The sequence below is a fragment of the Moschus berezovskii genome, chromosome 9 (genome assembly GCF_049115385.1).
Source record: "Moschus berezovskii isolate FMDL1 chromosome 9, NW_MosBer_1.0, whole genome shotgun sequence".
Lineage (NCBI taxonomy): Eukaryota > Metazoa > Chordata > Mammalia > Artiodactyla > Moschidae > Moschus > Moschus berezovskii.
In genome coordinates this window covers 82174840-82193811 of record NC_142468.1, presented here as the reverse complement: position 1 = coordinate 82193811, position 18972 = coordinate 82174840, and the positions used below count along the sequence as shown (strand labels likewise).

The following is an 18972-nucleotide window of genomic DNA, read 5'->3' as shown; positions in this document are numbered from 1 at the left end:
ATGAACAAGGCTACTCCAACCTTCCTACTTTGTGCCTCTGTTGGTTTAGGATCTAACAGCACTTTTTTCAAAAGTAATTACTAGTATACGCATGTCTCGCCCTTCTGGTAGATTGCAAAGTCCTTGAGGACAAGGACTTTTTCATCTTACCTTTCTCGCCAAGTCTTACGTATAACTGGTATTCAGATCATTTTGAATAGTCACTATTTGCCTTTTAAGTAATTTATGTACTTGTCACTAAAAGTGATTTTATTGTTACTTATTTTTTGGTTAAGATCTTAAACAGTGTTTCTTTGCATGGTATTAGAATTTGCTGTTCTGTATAATCTTGCTTTTCTTAAAGGAGTATTCCCAAAAGGTCAGTTCCCCAAGCAGAGAGTTTCCACAAATCGTTCACTCTCTCTGGGTTCAGGGTCTCATGGGAGTAGACACAGCATCCAGGTGCTCATGCATTGTTGAACAGCAGTCACACTCTGATGCTCCACAGCCCCCACTGTGGCTGTTTCTGAGGAGCTTCCACTTTCCTTTAGTCTTTTCATGTATTTACCTTATCTCCTTGACCACATCATAAGCTCCCTGTTTGGGAGCTGAGTATTTTTTTTCTTACCCAGTGATTTTTGTCTGTGGGTGTTCAATATGTTGAATGATTTTAACATGTTGAATGATTATTGTTTCCAGGATAGGATGTTATTACACACAATACACACACAGACACACTCACTCACATTTAGAAAGCATTTTATTTTAGTTTAAATATTGCAAAAAAATAAACTAAAGTTAGCTTTTACTGTTTTATAGTATTGATACAGAATGTCATCAGACGGGGAGATATGCTCACCTCCAGTTTTGCAAAAAGACTCCGACCGAGGCAGTTCTGTCTCCTCAGATCTTCAGGTAGGAAGACATGTCTAAATTTACTATGACTTAACATATTTCAAGTACATGACAGTATGAGGAAAAACTTGGAATACATTTCTCATTCATTCATGCCATTTACATTTATAAGTATAATATGTTTATAATGTGTGTAAAATTATAATAATATCAAATGTTGGGAATTACTTTACACACTTGGAAAAATACCTTGCATTGTTTTAATTAACCTTTCAGAAAATAATCATGAACTCTTCTAGCATTCTCTGTACCAAAGCTCCAAACAATCCAGTGAGAGGAGAAGCTGAAAATCTGAAGAAGCACTTTCTTGTTGAAGTTTTCTCTTTGTAGCTCTCTCTCATGAACGTTGCTTTCACTTTAATGCAAATCAGTCTGATGTGGAGACCAGCCAGAGTTCTGGGGCCCCAGACTCCCCAGGATTCCACTCTGGGTTTTGGCCCCTGTTGCCGCACCATTGAGCACCCCCTGGTGCCCAGGACCTGGGCAGTGACCGGTACACCGACTATGCAAGGTGTGGCTTTTATATGAACTGTTTTATCATCAAAAATATGGATTAAGATTTCTAGAGTAGATTTTAAATGAGCGAATACTGATATGGTGTATCTTGGGTTTTCTCCCTCTTAAGAAGGGAAACGTTGAATAGTATGTTTATGCCTAAGTAGAGTAAGTGGCTGTTGACAACGTAGAAGATGACAGAGGCTTTAGGGAAATAGTTTATGAAACAAGTGTGTTCCTGTAGTTGAGATTACAGGTTTAGGAATTGGGAAGCTGTTGGAAAGTATCCGTGAGATTTTCCTAGGGTGACAACGGTCTGGAACCGTGACGTGGATGTTTCGTCCTTGCCTCCCGTAGGATGGCACCTCTCCCATTCCGTGCTTTCTGCTTAGGTGGCAGTGCTTTCCTGCATCCTTCATCTGTTCTGTCTTCCAGCTTGTTCGAAAGAGACCGGTTTAACTTAGGCATACCAGTGACACTGTGATTTAAAATTAAAATATTTGGTCTTCATCCCATTTCTGGCACAGAGCTCCTAAAAATACTGGAATTTCCTAACTAGTGAGGAAATGAAGGTATCTTTTGTTACGTTGATGACGTGACTTTGAACTTCACCCAAGGATGAAATGAAGACCGGTTGCTAGGAGAAAGCCAACCACGTGATTAGCTGGTTGGAACTTTCCGTCACACACACTCCCCCACCTTGAGGGAGGGGAGAGGGCCTGGAAGTTGAATCAGTCACCAGTGGTCATTCATTTAATCAATTGTGCCTATTTAATAAAGCCCCATAAAAACCCAGAAGGACTGGGTTTGGGGAACTTCCCGTTGGAGAACACATGGAAGTGCAGCGTGACTGGCTTGTCGGGAGAGGCATGGAAGCGCCACGCCCCTTCCCCGTCCCTTGCCCTGTATATCCGTTCCCTCTGGCCGTTCCTGGAGTACAGCCTTTTATAATAAACTGGTGATCTAGCATTATGTTTTTCTGAGTTCTGTGAACCCGCTAGCAAATCAGGCTAACCCACGGAGGGGGTCTTTGAAACCTCTGGTCCACAGCTGGTTGGTCTGAAGCACGAGTGATAGCCTGGCCTTGGACTGGCATCTGAAGTGTGGGGCGGGGAGGGCAGCCATGGGGACCAACCTTCAACCTGCGGAATCTGACGCCAGCTCTGCTGGAAAGCGTCAGAATTGAGACACCCAAGTGGTGTCGGAGAATTGCTTACAAATCACACTTTGTAATTGTTGGGTCCAGAACCCTTATAAGATCTTATAATATGAACACCTTGTAAGATGTTGTGTTGTCATTTTTGTCAAGAAACAAAGCTTTATGTCAAAAGAAATCTCTAGAGTAGAATTTTAAGAGATGGAGGGGGAAGAATCTTCTAGACATGCCAGAAATCATTTTACGTTATTCGTTACCCGTGCTTAGAATGCCACCCTGACTGAGATTCTGTTTTTAGTAGCCCTCAACTTATGACCCTACTGGTCCTTGACAACAGTTGAAACCTGCCCATATTCCATTACTGGAAACATTTAAAAATATAAATGCCAAAAATAATGTTTAAAATAACATAAAGTAACTATATACTTTGACATATATAGTAAATATTTAACACCAGACATTTAGTACAAAAGCCCCTGGTAAATCAGTATTCCCCTTAAGGGCATTTTTATTACTGTTTCCAACATGTGGATGCTTCATAAGACCGTTGATGATAAATGCTGAAGGCTGGGCAGCATCCATAGCACTATTCACTTATCATTTCCTCTGATCACAGCTCCAAAGTGTCAGCCAGTTGCCCTGACCACACTTGGTGTGCACGGGTTCAACTCTGTTATAGGGTCACATCAGTCCAGCGATTGAGAGGGGAGGCAGAATTACAAGTTTTGGTCATGACTTTAGGATTCTTTTTTACCTTAAGGCAGGTGATCTTTGACAGTTAAGAAGATGTTACTAAGCTCAGCTCAGTACTCTGTGATGAGCTGAGGTGTGGAATAGAGGCGTGGGGTGGGAGGGAGGCTCCAGAGGGAGGGGATATATGCACACCTGTGGCTGACCCCTGTATCTGTACAGCAGAAATGATCACAGCATCGTCAAGCAATGGTACTTCAATTTTAGGCACGGACAGAGAGAGCAGACTTAGGGACATGGGGTTGGGGAGGGGAGGAAGGGAGGGTGGGTTGGATGAAAGAGTAACATGGAAATGTATGTTACCGCATGTGAAACAGACAAATGGGAGTTTGCTGTATGACTCAGGAGCTCAAACTGGACTCTGTAACCACTTGGAGAGGTGGAGGCAGGTGGGAAGGAGGTTTATGAGGAAGGGGACATGGGTAAATCTGTGGCTTACTCCTGTTGATGTTTGGCAGAAACCAACACGATACTGTAAAGCTATTAACCTTCAATTAAAAATAAATACATAAAAATATACTCCAATTTTACAAAAAGGTACCAAAAAGAAAGATGATATTATTTATTTTTATCCTAAACTAAAAAATAACCCATTTGGCCTGTGTCTGCATATATGAAATGTAAATAATTGTTTAAATAACTAGTTTTTCCATTTTTTTTCCTTAAAGTAAGTTAAAATATATACGTATACTGAACACTATTAATGTATACGTATTTACATCCCCTTTAACTCATACTGACTGTTGTGGGAACTTAGAAATATGTGTTTGGGTCTTTCTCCCTTTTCTGAGGTCAAACTAGGGAAGCCACAGGTTAAAGTCGTTGACTGTCCCTTCCCCTCCATTCCTTGAGGTAGTTTATTCCTGTGGTAATAACCTAACTGAGCAGAGTTGATGTGGCTATCAGTTGTTATTGCCTCCAGAGGAAGTAGATTCTAAAAAGTTAACTGATAGCAAAATACTTGGGTGTGTTTTGTTAAATATTCTTACTCACAGAAACCCATAGGGAACCAATACGGATTGCTAATTTTCAAACACCTATGCTGCTGCTGCTGCTGCTGCTGCTGCTGCTAAGTCGCTTCAGTCGTGTCCGACTCTGTGCGACCCCATAGAGGGCAGCCGACCAGGCTCCGCTGTCCCTGGGATTCTCCAGGCAAGAACACTGGAGTGGGTTGCCATTTCCTTCTCCAATGTGTGAAAGTGAAAAGTGAAAGTGAAGTCAGTCGTGTCCGACTGGTAGCGACCCCATGGACTGCAGCCCACCAGGCTCCTCCGTCCATGTGATTCTCCAGGCAAGAGTACCGGAGTGGCTTGCCATTGCCTTCTCCGTCCCTGGTGGTCTAGCGGTTAGCATTTGGGACTTTCACTGCTGTGGCCCAGACCGGACTTTATTCTGCTGCATGGCTTTGCACTTGCTGTTCCCTCTGCCTGGAATGTGCTTCCTTTAGGTAATTGCTTGGCTGTCTCATTCTCATCCTTTATGGTTCACCTCACATAACTCTCTAGAAGAAGCCTTCTTGGACTACCCTAGTTAAAGTCGACCTTCGTTAATCACAAAAGCCTGCTTATTAAGAGCACTTATCAAACACCTATACTGTATCATAATGTTCTTATTAAAGGTAGGGCTCTTTCTTTGATTTAGACAATCTCTGTTAATTCAATTCAGCACGTATTTACTGTGACATTTCAAGGAGGTAATTTGGAGCACCAGTTAGCTCTTCATTCGGATAGTGAATCAAATAATAAGACACTTATGACTAATGAAATGATGATGGAATTTTCTGTATCTGAACATTTTATGGAGAAAAATTAATATTAAATAATAGTTTAGAGTAAGACACTTCATATGGTTTTAAACCTTCTCCCAATTCTTAATGAAAAGATGTTCTCTAGGTCTGTGCCATAAGACTTTTAGAGGGACTTTAGCTAGCTGCATGTGCAACTAAAAATCCTGCATGCCACACCTAAGACCCAACACGGCCAGAATAAATAAATTAGTTTTAAAAAAAGACTCTTAGAAGTCCTTAATAGGAATATATATTACCTCTGACCAGCCCCTTTTGAACAGAGACTAAGTTCTAGTACTGATAGAATTTTTTTGATTTGACTAAACAAATATCTGTCTATCTGTATCAGGAAATTCCTTTTTTTTTTTTTAACCTTGAGGAATATTCCTGTAATGCTTCCCCTTGGTGACCTGCCACTCTTTAATCTTCTTTTCTCATGTGCCGTGATGTTGCCAGCAGGTAGAATTGAACAGGTTGGCATTCGTGTTCTCTTTTTCACTTTATTGTTCTTTGTCTTCCAGTATTTCTCTTACACTCTTCCCATGGTTATATATGAAAAGAGACTCAGGGTGGTTGTAGAATTGGGTGGGGCAGGAGGCAACAAGAGCCAAAACTACTTTTCATCCCTAGACCTTCCCACTGTAGAGTCTTTGGGAGCAGCATCATGGAACTAAATTCCAAACAGGCATGACTGGGTCTTTTTCTCCCCTGCAAACTGTTACCAGTTGAGAGAAGGTTCTTCTGTGTTGTAGATGCTGATAGACTTCAGGAAAGCGCCCCAGGTAATCTTTGTGTCACTGCTTTAAATTGACATGCTGAAGGAATGTGGGTACTAAAGCATTATCACCACAAGAAATTGGGGTAGGCTATTTGTTGAATTTCTTTCTTGTTTTTAAGAAATTTCACTTACTGCAAGAGAGTAAGTAAATGATGAATGAAAAACATAAATCCCAAGTACACATTTCTTTCTGTTGTTTGGGCATACTGTTTTGGAAACTGAAGTAGAGAACATCTTTGTGACCATTCCTTTACCAGAGTGTCCATTGTGACAGGGATATAATGCGTTACTTTTTGTTGGCTTTTCATAGGAAGAGTATGAAGAACTGCTTCGTTACGCTATAGTGACTGCAAATATTGAAGCAGGTACTTCACAGCCGTCTCATTCAAAGGGAGAAGCAGTACCAGATATTAAAATTCCTACTATAATTGATGATATTCTACAAAATCCAGGTTTTGTATATTTTTTGAGATGTCCCTTAATTTAAGATGTTACTGAGCTTTTTAATTCTGTTGACTTATGATAGTAAAAATACTTCTCTAGTGCTTCTTCTCAATCGACAGTGTATGTCTGTCATCTGGGGGAGAGTTTACATTTTAATATGTTTTTCTTGGCTCTTATATGACAGTTGAATTTTTATTTGAACTTCGTTGGACTATTTTATGAAAAATCATAAAATTAAAGCAAACACTGTAGCAATTACATGTCTGTTAGTGTAGTGTGTTGCATCTCTTTCAACAGAATGGTTTCATGCCGAGAAACATTGGAAATGAAATGCCCAAGCCCCCAAATTAGAGATAGTCCGTAGATAGCCCTCAGAACCCCTTAAGTTCATGACCACGTGCTCGGACTTTGTCAGCAGGATTTATCTGGGCCTGGAGGACAGTCTGGATTGTCACCACGAAGACGAACCCACCTGGGAACTGTGTTACTGACAGAACTGAGAACTAATGCAAACCAGGACGTGTATTGATAGATGAGAGAGTGAAGGGTGGAGAAAGGAGGATGAAGCTCCTTTTTTATCTGTTCCTTATTCAATACAAGATCCCGAACAGCTCACTCAGAATGAGTGTTCTTTCAAGGGGCACAGACCACCCTTCAGTCGGCCCTGCTAATGGGCAGTTATTAGCAGTAGGTAAACCCCAAAGACCCTCCTCCAAGCACACAGCACAGCCAGCTCAGCCGCAGACTCTCGGGCGCCGCAGGGGCCACAGCCCTGGTGTTTTGTCGTTCCTCTCCCTCCTTGGACGTGGAGTTTCATTGCTTCTCAGCCTACAGCACCAGATCAACACACAGGACCAGGACCTCAAAACATACGTATTTCTTCTAACACTGAAACATACGAGCACTGAACAGTTTCTGCCCAAATTTTGTTGATCTTCAAGAGATAATGACCCTTGGATTTATTCATTCTCTATGAGTGATCTTGACCATGTTTTAATTACATGCACTTTCTACTGAGCAAACCCAAATAGTTTCCTACAGCAGTCACTTGGGGCTTTCCAGGTGCCTCAGTGGTAGCAGAATTCGCCTGCCCATGCAGGAGACATGAGTTCAATCCCTGGTTCGAGAAATCCCCTGGAGGAGGGAATGGCAACCCACTCCCGTTTTCTTGCTTGAAAAATCCCATGGACAGAGGACCCTTGCAGGCTGCAATGGGGTTGCAAAGAGTCGGACATGACTGAGTCTTTGGGACCTAAGAATGCTGGTCTTTTCTAGCATGTACAATATAGTCAAAGCTATGGTTTTTCTAGTAGTCATGATGGATGTAAGAGTTGGACTATAAAGAAAGCTGAATGCCAAAACATTGATGCTTTTAAACTGTGGTGTTGGAGAAGACTCTTGAGAGTCCCTTGGACTTCCAAGGGGACCAAACCAGTGAATCCTAAAAGAAATCAATCCTGAATATTCATTAGAAGGACTGATGCCGAAACTGAAGCTCCAGTACTTTGGCCACCTGATGTGAAGAGCCGACTCATTAGAAAAGACCCTGATGCTGACAAAGATTGAAGGCAGGAGGAAAGGGGGTGACAGAGGATGAGATGGTTGGATGGCATCACTGACTCAATGGACATGAGTTTGAGCAAACTCAGGGAGATGGTGAAGGACAGGGAAGCCTGGTGTGCTGCAGTGCATGAGGTCGCAAAGAGTTGGACAGGACTGAGTGACTGAACAACAACAGTGATAGTATTTGTTTATGCCCTGCCCTTTCCAAAAAGTATCTGAGATTGAAATGCATAAATTCAGTGAAGTTAGACATTCTTACTCATACATAGACTTAGTTAGAGTGAACTTCATAAATTTATCACCCTGCTCTCTCTACACTTGGTATTGCCATTGCTTGGTGTAAAGAAGGTTGCGTTGAAGCTGGCAAAGTATCTAAGCCTCTGACAAAGCCATCCTTGTGAGGTTCTTTTCCAGTTTCCTTTTTGCCATATATTGACTAAAGGTTTCTGAGGTAGAAGTAAAGAAGTCCCTATTTGGAGGGAACCAGTGTTGCTTAAGTTTTAGTAGAGCTAGTGAAAAGCAGCAGACCCTAGAAATGTCCAGTGTTGTAGGACATGACCCTTATACTTTATCAGTATGAACTGAATGCCACTATTAAACTGAATTCTTTTTCATCCATGTTTGTTGGGTGAATTAAATTTATTAATATTGCAGTAAGACTTTTTCAAGTCTCACAGTTTTTCCTTCCTTCTTCTTCTTTGGCTTAGTGTTCCTGTCCCTAGCCTACTGTATTTTCCTTGTTCTAAAATCTTGCTTATGCACAGCCAACTTCTTCAATTAGGTATGTGTGATCAGGTATTTTATGTAAGACTGATTAGGTTTAATTACAAGAAAAACCTCTTTCTTTTCATCAGGAAATAGCCCTGCAGTGAGAGAAGCAAGGATGGAAGTTGGAAAAGGATGTGATTTACATACTTCAGGCCATTCAAAGACAGATGGTAGGACTTCTCCTTAGCTTGTTTTTGTTAATATGCAACATTTTGTGCTTTGGTGAATATTACCCAGGTAGTGAGGGGAATAATTTCAGCATATTACTTACTGCAAGGATTTTTAAACGCTACTAGGGAGAAGGAAATGGCAACCCACTCCAGTGTTCTTGCCTGGAGAATCCCAGGGACGGGGGAGCCTGGTGGGCTTCCGTCTATGGGGTCACACAGAGTCGGACACGACTGAAGTGACTTAGCAGCAGTAGCAGCAGGGATAATTTAAGTAGTACTTTTAAAAATAATTGTATAAGATGCTCAGTACACTTAAGACAGATTTAATGCATTATAATATGTGGCATTTTTTTCTTAAAACTGCTGGATTAGAGCGCAGCCTAGATTACTCCAACTTTTCTTTTCTTCTAGGGTCATCACCAGCAGCAGCATCCCCAAGGAAGCCGCCTCACCCGGTCATGGATTTTTTCAGCTCAAATCTTTTAGTTGACTCTTCTTCACCAGGGTCTAATTCCAGTCCTGTCGATGCCCATGAAATAATTGTGACTGATTTTCTTATTTCTGATGAAAACCTTCAAAAGATGGAAAATGTGCTTGATCTCTGGAGTTCAGGTCTTAAGGTATTACAGTTGTTTAATAGGTAATGTAGCAGTTTTGCTCGAGTCCAACTGTTTATTCTTCGTTTCTTTGAATTAAAAAGTTCAAAACGAAACAAACTGTAGTTGCCAAAGGTCAGTCCAGTGTTGTAAATCTCTGCTTCTCAATCGTTACTATCCATATGAATCACCTGGGGATTCTGACAAACTGCAACTTCTTAGTCAGTCCTGGTTCAAGATGGAGCACTGCTAACAAGCTCCCAGGTGACGGTTCAGAAGCCATATTTGGAATAGCACAGTTTTAAATAGTTGCTGGAACAGCTCTGCATATTCCCCTGAATACTTCTTCAATATTTTGAATGGCTCAGCCTATGTGTGACTGAGAGAGACACTTGTTGAACCTTTCCCACATCATACCTATGACTAGTGGAATTGTCTTGTTTTATATGAAGCATAAGATCCAATCTTAGCAACATATATTCATTTTATAGCCACTTATAGCAACCACAGGATGTAACTGATAAATTGATAAGAATTTATTTTTATTTTGGTGATGTTAGTGATCCCTAAGTAAAACAAAGTATTCCAGAAATGGCAGTTTTTCTACAGCTTAAAATATAGTGGAGAAGATGACAGTTTTTTCTGAAACATAGTTTGAGAAAACTAAACTGAGTATTCACATACACGGAGAAATTATGGTCATCAGAGTTTTGTGGCATCTATAATTTCTCCAGTATTTGAAACCTTAAATTCTAGAAGTAATCTTTTAGTACAATTTTTCTCCATGGAACAGGCTTCACGCCTCTAACCCTGGTGTGAGTCCACTGAGGTAGTACAGCACCAGCCGTTTAAAGACTCACATGTTCAGTTAACCCTACTGTTATCCCTGCTGCTTTCTGACAACGTGATTATTTGGTCTTTTTATTTATGCCCATCAGTAGGGTAAAAGGCGATCAGTCTTAGCAATTCATTGTAAGGTGCCCATTGTGATGAATGATTTGGAGGAAGAAGGCATCAACTCTGATGGCTTCCACTGTTCATCTCTGTCTACATACCATCCCAGTGCAGTAGCTTGACCTCAGCCATGGTCCTGCATTTCCTTTTTCTCTCATTCACCTTAAATCGGATATTTAAGTCCTTGAGTTTATTTGTCCTATTTATTAATGAACGAGACCTAAAACATTTTAATGACAGTTCATTTCAGGTCAGTTCAGTCGCTCAGTCGTGTCCAACTCTTTGCGACCCCGTGTACCACAGCACACCAGGCCTCCCTGTCCATCACCAACTCCCAGAGTTTACCCAAACTCATGTCCATTGAGTCAGTGATGCCATCCAAGATTTCATAAAAGTAACTTAAAATGGGAGAAAAAAGTATGTACTTAGTATGGTGGGTGAACTAAGAAAAGCTGTGGCTTGCTGAACATGCAAACATTTTTATTAGTAGATTTTTTTTAATAGCTCTTGTGTTGAATGCTTGTTTTGAGTTTTTTTATTTTTTTCTGAATTTCAGTGTCATTTTATGAAGCAGCCTTAAGGAGCAAGCTACTTAATTGTAAGCGATTTATTTTTCAGACAAACATCATATCTGAACTAAGCAAGTGGAGACTGAACTTCATCGACTGGCACCGGATGGAGATGAAGAGGGAGAGAGAGAAGCATGCAGCAGATTTAAAACAGCTCAGCAGCCAGGTCAACAGCTTGCAGGAGCTGCAGCAGACCTACGAGGCCTCCATTGGGAGAAAAGATGAGGTCTTCTTTCTCCTACTGCTTTTTAAGTGAGAGTCAGTAAATGTCTGTTAGGTATAAATGCCAGGAACCGAGTGTTTAGATCGTACAAGATGCAAAGGGAAGATCATTTCAGAAACTAGTGGAAAGTACATGCATGGAAATAAGATTTATTCTTCATATTAAATGTGCTAGGATCATGTCATTTTATCTTGGCCACCACCTCAGTGTGCTCTAAGAGTGCTATATTGAGTGTGTGAACACTGTTTTTTTCTTCCCAATCTTTTCTTCCTAACTGCCCTAAAGAAAATGTCAGGGATCCAGCATTACGCACATTTTAAACCATCCTTTTGGAGGGGTACCGATATCCCACGTTCTATCTGTGATATGTCTTTATTCATTTATGAAGTCCTTTCTTCATTATGTTAATAAGCACAAGAGCACTGTTTGTTTTGCTTTCTGTTAGCCTCTTAAAGAACTTGAGAGTTCTTAAAGTTCAAGTCTGTGCTATTCTGGGGTTTCCCGACAGCACCTTGAACAAAGCAGATGGGCAGCAAACCTATAGCTCCCCCAGGAGGATGGTGGCTTTCAGAGAACAGCAGACACCTCAGCTACTTGTCTGCGGATGCAGCCTTTACTCTTTTAGTGAGCTAGATAAGATTATGGTTATTTTTTAAATACATTTTTTGAGAGTGTCATAGGATGTAGTGTAAAATCAGTCATTTTACATAACTTGCTTTTTTGAAACAATGATACTAATGTCAGTAATTTTCTATATTACCCTCAAAACTCTGTCCTACAGTTTTAAAATATTGTATTAAATTTTTTTGTTTCAAATTTTTTTGTATCACACAAAAAGATTATACATGCATATCTAGTTTTCGAGAACAAAGTGAACAAGCCATGTGCCACTACACAGCTTAATAGAATATTACTAGTATCTTAGAATTCCTGCCCTTTTCTACTTTTGGAAATTATTTAAAGAATCAGAATAAATATCTCTCAGCAAATATGTCTAATTTACTAAATCTCTCAATGGGCCCATTTTAGATATATATTTCAGTTATTCGGTTCTTTATAAGAGAGAATATTATCTCAGGATTTAAAAGCCTTCATAGACTTTGTTTTTTTTAAAGAACAGGAATAATATCACTGAAAAAGTACATCAAAATGTAACTGTTAAGTATTTACTTTTATGAGTTCATTGCATCCAGAAAATCATTAAACAGTTATTGAGGAACTTCTAATCCAAGCTATTAAAGGTACTTAGGAACTAGAAAGATATTTGAAAACTGGTCTCTGCCCTCAAGTCTAATGAATAAAAACATTTTGTATATGTAGCAAAACTCTCAAATGTATGATGGTTTTTCTTGAATTAAATGCCAGTGATCATATTAATTTTCATATACATAAACATTTTATTGATTATTACCAAGATACACATAATGAAGATTTCTTTCCTCTTTTGTTCCCCTTCATTTCATTGATAAGTAGTGTATTCACATGGGGAAGTTTTTTGGTCTTTTTAAAGATAATGAGGTTACCTAGATGAATACAGTAATGATCCATAAGTATTCTTTCTAGTATTTTTTGATATATGACAAAAAGCATTTTACTCATTGCTGTTTACAGGTGATTTCTAGCTTGTCTCATGCCATAGGCAAGCAAAAGGAAAGGATAGAATTGATGAGAACATTCTTCCACTGGCGAATCAACCACGTCAAATCGAGGCAGGATGTAAGTGTGAAAAACAAAAGCTGATTGATCCTTATTAAACTTCTGAACTCAGAAGCATTTAGAATCACGTATTAGAACTCTTGTTCAAGTCAGAGAAAGACTTGTTTTTTAATAAGTCAAAATGAATTAATTTAATGTTACTCTTACCTTAAACTTGATGTTGGTGTGGTTTGGGAAAAAAATACTTGCATGTATTTTGTAGACTTGTTGATATACATTTTCTGCTTCATGGTAGATTAAATATGGAGTATACCTAAATTACAGATGTCCTGGTGATGGAACCCCTTTAACAAATTTGACCTCAGATTTAATTATATGAATTTATCATCTTTAGCATATCATATGCTTCCTATATTGTGTCTATTTCTAAAATGCCTGAATATATCATCTTTAAAGAGGCAGTGCTATATTTATACATTATAAAGTTGCATAAATGTTTGTTGTGTAATTTGCCTCAATAAGAATTTTTAAAATGTATGTCCGTAAAGCTTTTTAAAAATTGTTCTTAGTTTATATATAATTTAAACTTGAATGTTTTATTTTAATTAAGTGAATATGTTAAATTTTAATTTATTAATTAAATAAATTTAATTAATTTATTTTAATTAAGCATATCAGTGTAAATATAAATTGAGAATCATAGATTATTGTATCAGAAGTAGAAAAGTATGAAAGTATATATGTATCCCACAAGAAGACAAGGACTCAAGAATGTAGGGGATGGAGATATATACGCATATATATATTTTATTTATGATAATCATGTGAGTCATGGAGTAATCTTTATGCATTTAGTTCCAAGAGAGTAATATTTAAGGAAAAGGCTGTTACTGTCACGGAGTACGATTTCTCCTTTAAGATTACTTAGTGCTTTCCTTTATATTAAATCTACATTAACCATATTTAAAAGGGCTACTTAAAATTGAGTCATATTTGGAAGGTTATTTATTGGGTGACATAATGATAATATATTATATTCAAATGTTAGTTTAAGTTGCCATCACTTTTTGAATAAAAAGTTTTTTTAAGAAAATTGTAAATTGGAAATGCTTCTTCAGGAGACTTTAAATTCTTTGATAGAAGAAAAGCATGTGTTCCTACGAGGATCAGTTTGCTATAAAATATGATGGCAAAAGTTTGCTATAAGATATGATGGTGGAGTGTGTAAACTCATCTGCTTATGGTGGCCACCACACTGGAGAGAAAGGGCCATCTTGAGCCACACTTCCACCCTTTCTGCCATCCAGCTCCTAGTCCTATTCTCAGCCAGAAGGTCGTCAGATTCATAACCAAGAGAGCATGGGCAAGTCGCTCATTTTCTTCCATCCGGTTTTTTGTTTCTCCCCTACCTTGGTGAGTTGCCCAAAGCCGTAAGGTAATGAATAAGAGCCTAGGCTCTGGAATGAGGCGAGGCTGGTTTTCGCTTTCTGCCTGTGTGACCTGGGCATGTTGCTTAGCCTCTGTAAGCCTGTCCTCCCATCTGCACATGAGAAGAACATGAGTACACAGTGTGAAATGGTAAGCGTGTACCCCGCTTACCCCACAGGGCTGTTTCCTACTGCTACTGTCAGTATATTTACCAGTCCACGGTGTTTTGAGTTTGTGTATTACTTTCATTCAGGTTTATGAAAGTAAACTAGCTGACCAGTATTTTCGGCGAACCTTACTGAAGAAAGTCTGGAGGGGCTGGCGGGCCGTAGTACAGAAGCAGTGGAAGGAGGTGGTGGAACGAGCTTGTCAAGCCAGAGCTGAAGAAGTCTGTGTCCAGATTTCCAATGACTATGAAGCCAGAGTTGCTCTGGTAAACGTTTTTTGCTTTATTTTCTCCTTTTTAAATAAAAATTTAAAAGTTGGGTAGCCATCATTCACTGGCAAAGGAACCTGTTTCTCCAGTTTCATTCACTGTGGTGTAGGTTCAGATAGACTGCTGGGATGGAGCAGCACTAAGTCAGACTTACAGACTCATTTATTCTTTTAACCAGTTATAACTTTGACCTCCAGACCTGTGTAAATCTCTCGTATGTACATTTCTCTTGGCAGTGTAAATCACCCACAGATCATTACCTCTCTAAGAAAGCGTACTTTATTAGGCTTCTTCTGGCCTTTATTTAGCTAAAAGTGAAGGCTAAAAGCAAAAATGTTTACACCCGTGGCAGATCCACGTCAGTGTATGGCAGGAACCACCACAATACTGTAAAGTAGAAAGTGAAGTTGCTTAATCATGTCCAACTCTTTGCGATCTCATGGACTGTAGCCTGTAGGCTCCTGCATCCATGGTATTCTCCAGGCAAGAATACTGGAGTGGGTTGCCATTTACTCCTCCAATTGTAAAGAAATTAGCCTCCAATTAAATAAGTTAATTTTTTAGAAAAAGTTTATCCTTATGTTATTTTAAATAAACTCTGTTTTTATAAGTTTGATATAAAGCAGTTATATATAAATTGAATTTTTTTAGACTTATAATAATATAACATTGTTTCCATGTGAAAACGTTTGAGACACAAAATGAAAATAAGCACCATATTGAAGAATGCAGTAGGCCTCTTGAAATCAAATGTTAAAAGAAAAATTTTTTTCATCATTATAATACTAAATTCTTGAAGCATAATAAGCAAATAACTTTCTGTGATTGACAATGACATGCAAAAAAATGTAGTCCCTCTAGATTTGGTCTATGGGAAAGTGTTGTACCTAATGCCACTTTGCACTTTAAATTCTATAGATAACACTTAGCTAAAAAAAAAAAGAAATCTGTTACTGTTGCTGGCTTGATATTTTACTATCCTACATAAAAGTATATGGTAAGAAATAACAGCCTTTTGTATAATTAGAATACACCAGTCCTGATTGAAGCCAGTATGAAATTCCCTTTGTTTAAACCTTGACCTTATCGTTAGGAATGAAAATGTTGTATTGATGGAGACACTGGAGGTAAAATGCATCTTTTAAAATAATTTGAGACTCAGCGGAAGAGGTATATGCTAAAGTGACTTTAGTATTTCATTAAAAAATAACAGTATAAGAAGTCTCTTTTTTAAAACAGTGAATTATATTCTTCCTTGTAGCTCAGTTTTTTTTTTCTTCTTTTAAAAATTCTGATTTTAGTTATCTGGAGCTTTGGAAAATGCAAAAGCTGAGATCCAAAGGATGCAGCATGAAAAAGAGCACTTTGAAGATTCCATGAAGAAAGCTTTCATGAGGGGTGTGTGTGCATTAAATCTTGAGGCCATGACTATATTTCAGAACAGAGGTGATACAGGTTAGTGTTTTATTTAAGATTCTCTGCCTACTTTCAAAAAGGATTTGAGATTTCAGTGATTGGTGTCATCTGCAGCACTAATTTTCTTATCCAGTATCTTATCCAAACACTATTTTTAATATCATAATGTTACATCCAGTTTTAAATCTGCCATGAAAATTCTCTCAGTCATGGTTACTTACAGTATCTTATATCTGATCCAGTAAACTGTTAACTATTTAGGCTCAGTGTTATAATAATGCTTTGAATATATAACATTATTTTAAAGCTCTTTTAACTGTAATGGTAATGCCTTTAAGTATAAAATTTCTGATTTTTTCCTAAGTAGCCAAATGCATTGGACTGTTTTGTTGATTAAATATTTCTTGCCTATTCATGTTTTCCCATTTTTTAAAAAAATTGCTTGTCTTCCAGTATAAGAGAGGCCTCAACTAAAACTCATTTCAACAAATATAAATATAGGCCTATCTGTAGACGTCAACTAAAATAATTCTGTGTCAAGAAAAGTCCACGTATTGGCTTAGATCTGAATGATTCTTATCATCCGCATGACATAGAACAGCTTTGCCACCAATTTACAATAAGGCCTATTTTGCTCACTGGGTTTTAGAAAACTAAAATTTCTTCTGTAAACAAAGAAGATAATATAAATCTTCATTACCTGATTTATAGCGGGTTCTTGTGAAAATGCAATGAAATACAATTGCAAGCACTTGAAAAGACAAAAAAGACTAACATGTAAGAGGATAGTAATGATATAATTGCTGCAGTCTTAAGTCAGCCTCATAAACTTAATGTATATAAATATGTGAATATTTTTGCAGTATTTTTAAATCCTGCTTGAAAATCAGGTTATTCATCAGGGACACAATTTTATTTTGTAGCATCGTTAATATGATTTCAGTCCTGAGAACAACTTGTCTGTGCTTGATATGCCCTCATTTTCAAAGCACCAACAAATATTTTTTATTTCAAATGTGTGTGCTGTGGATGGTGGTGAGTTCAGGCAAGTTTTGTTCTTTCTAAAGCAGTCGTGGTGTGTGGCCCCCAGGCAAGTTAGAGACTTAGATCGACCCTCAAGACTCTGAATCTTTATCTTGCTGATACCCAAATGAGTACTTGATTTCTCCAACAAGTGGTCTTTTAATTGAAAAGTAAGGCTGGATGGCATCACCGACTTGATGGACATGAGTTTGAGTAAACTCCGGGAGTTGGTGATAGACAGGGAGGCCTGGCGTGCTGTGATTCATGGGGTTGCAAAGAGTTGGACACGACTGAGCGACTGAACTGAACTGAACTAAATGCTGAAAACAAACGTACCATCTCCAGTGATTGAAGAATCTGCTTTCAGTTGTTAATTGTTAGCAAGTTGAATATATTAAATTGAAGAATTTAATTATCTACTTATAACAACAGGTACTGGGTTTCACAAGTGCAGTGAGAGCTTATAATCATTAGAACTTGCTGCATTCGATTACAAGAAGTCTATCTAACATAACCTACATAAGGTTGTGAATTGACACAGTGTTTTCAGTTCAGTTCAGTTCAGTCGCTCAGTCATGTCCCACCCTCCGCAACCCCATGAATCACAGCATGCCAGGCCTTCCTGTCCATCACCAACCCCCTGAGCTCACTCAAACTCATTGTTTTACCACCTTAATATATTTACCATCTTAAATTTTTAAATTCAAATACAGCAATGTCTCCTACGGGCACATATCCATAGCAGGATTTCTGATGTGTATTCTGATCATTATACAATGTGACTTATTTTGCTCCTGTTGCCTTTAAGTGTATTGTAATGCCAAGTTCTGGAATCTGAGAGGTTTTGAGTGGCCTTGTGCTTTGTTTATTATAACAATGGAAGAAAAAGATGACAGGACTAGTAAGACACACATCAGCAGTACACTCTGGTATTGATGAAGCTACCAGAGGCAAAAGTTCATTGTAATCTAATGCTGGACTTGCTCTGTGATACTTAAGTCTTGTGGCATTTTAATAACAGCTATTAAAATAGAATTTTTAAAATTCTCAACAGAAAAGAAAATTATTCCTGGTCCCCTGAAGATAATTGCTTTTTATAATTTTTTAAATTTCTTCCAATTATTTGCTAGCCATAACCCTAAGTGCATCATATTGTACGGTGTCCAATAAATCTCATAGTTCAGATAGAAGTTGCTGCTGCTGCTGCTAAGTTGCTTCAGTCATGTCCGACTCTGTGCGACACCATAAATGGCAGCCCACCAGGCTCCCCTGTCCCTGGGATTCTCCAGGCAAGAACACGTGAGTGGGTTGCCATTTCCTTCTCCAATGCATGAAAGTGAAAAGTGAAAGTGAAGACGCTCGGTCATGTCCGACTCTTCATGACCCCATGGACTGCAGCCTACCAGGCTCCTCCATCCATGGGATTTTCCAGGCAAGAGTACTGGAGTAGGGTGCCATTGCCTTCTCTGAGAAGTTTCTGTGAGGTAGACAAAATGTGACAATACAAATGGCCTTTAAAAGGATACCTGCCAATTTTTAAAGTAGTTTTAGGAACAGTAGAAAAATACTTTCCAGCTGAAATATGTGTCCAGTTAAAGTTCAGTTCAGTTCAGTTCAGTTCTGTCGCTCAGTCGTGTCCGACTCTCCGCGACCCTATGAATCACAGCACGCCAGGCCTCCCTGTTCATCACCAACTCCCGGAGTACACTCAAACTCATGTCCACAGAGTCGGTGATGCCATCCAGCCATCCCATTCTCCGTCGTCCCCTTCTCCTCCCGCCCCCAACCTTTCCCAGCATCAGAGTCTTTTCCAGTGAGTCAACTCGTCGCATGAGGTGGCCAAAGTATTGGAGTTTCAGCTTTAACA

At 38.8% G+C, this 18972-nt stretch overlaps 1 protein-coding gene across 5 annotated transcripts in view; it reads left to right on the top strand.

Annotated features, from left to right (window-relative positions):
• The window catches only part of POC5 (POC5 centriolar protein), a 33263-nt gene that overhangs the window by 2917 nt on the left and 11374 nt on the right, over nucleotides 1-18972 (top strand). For 3 of the 5 annotated variants that reach the window (XM_055436496.2, XM_055436494.2, XM_088839878.1), the window contains 8 exons: nucleotides 799-894; nucleotides 6170-6311; nucleotides 8721-8804; nucleotides 9216-9424; nucleotides 10973-11149; nucleotides 12758-12862; nucleotides 14484-14663; nucleotides 15968-16121. In XM_055436496.2, coding sequence (XP_055292471.2) covers nucleotides 811-894; nucleotides 6170-6311; nucleotides 8721-8804; nucleotides 9216-9424; nucleotides 10973-11149; nucleotides 12758-12862; nucleotides 14484-14663; nucleotides 15968-16121 — 1135 coding nt within the window. In that variant the 5' untranslated portion in view covers nucleotides 799-810. The remainder of the gene's footprint in view (nucleotides 1-798; nucleotides 895-6169; nucleotides 6312-8720; nucleotides 8805-9215; nucleotides 9425-10972; nucleotides 11150-12757; nucleotides 12863-14483; nucleotides 14664-15967; nucleotides 16122-18972) is intronic. The other 2 variants (XM_055436499.2, XM_088839879.1) reach the window with 2 other exon arrangements.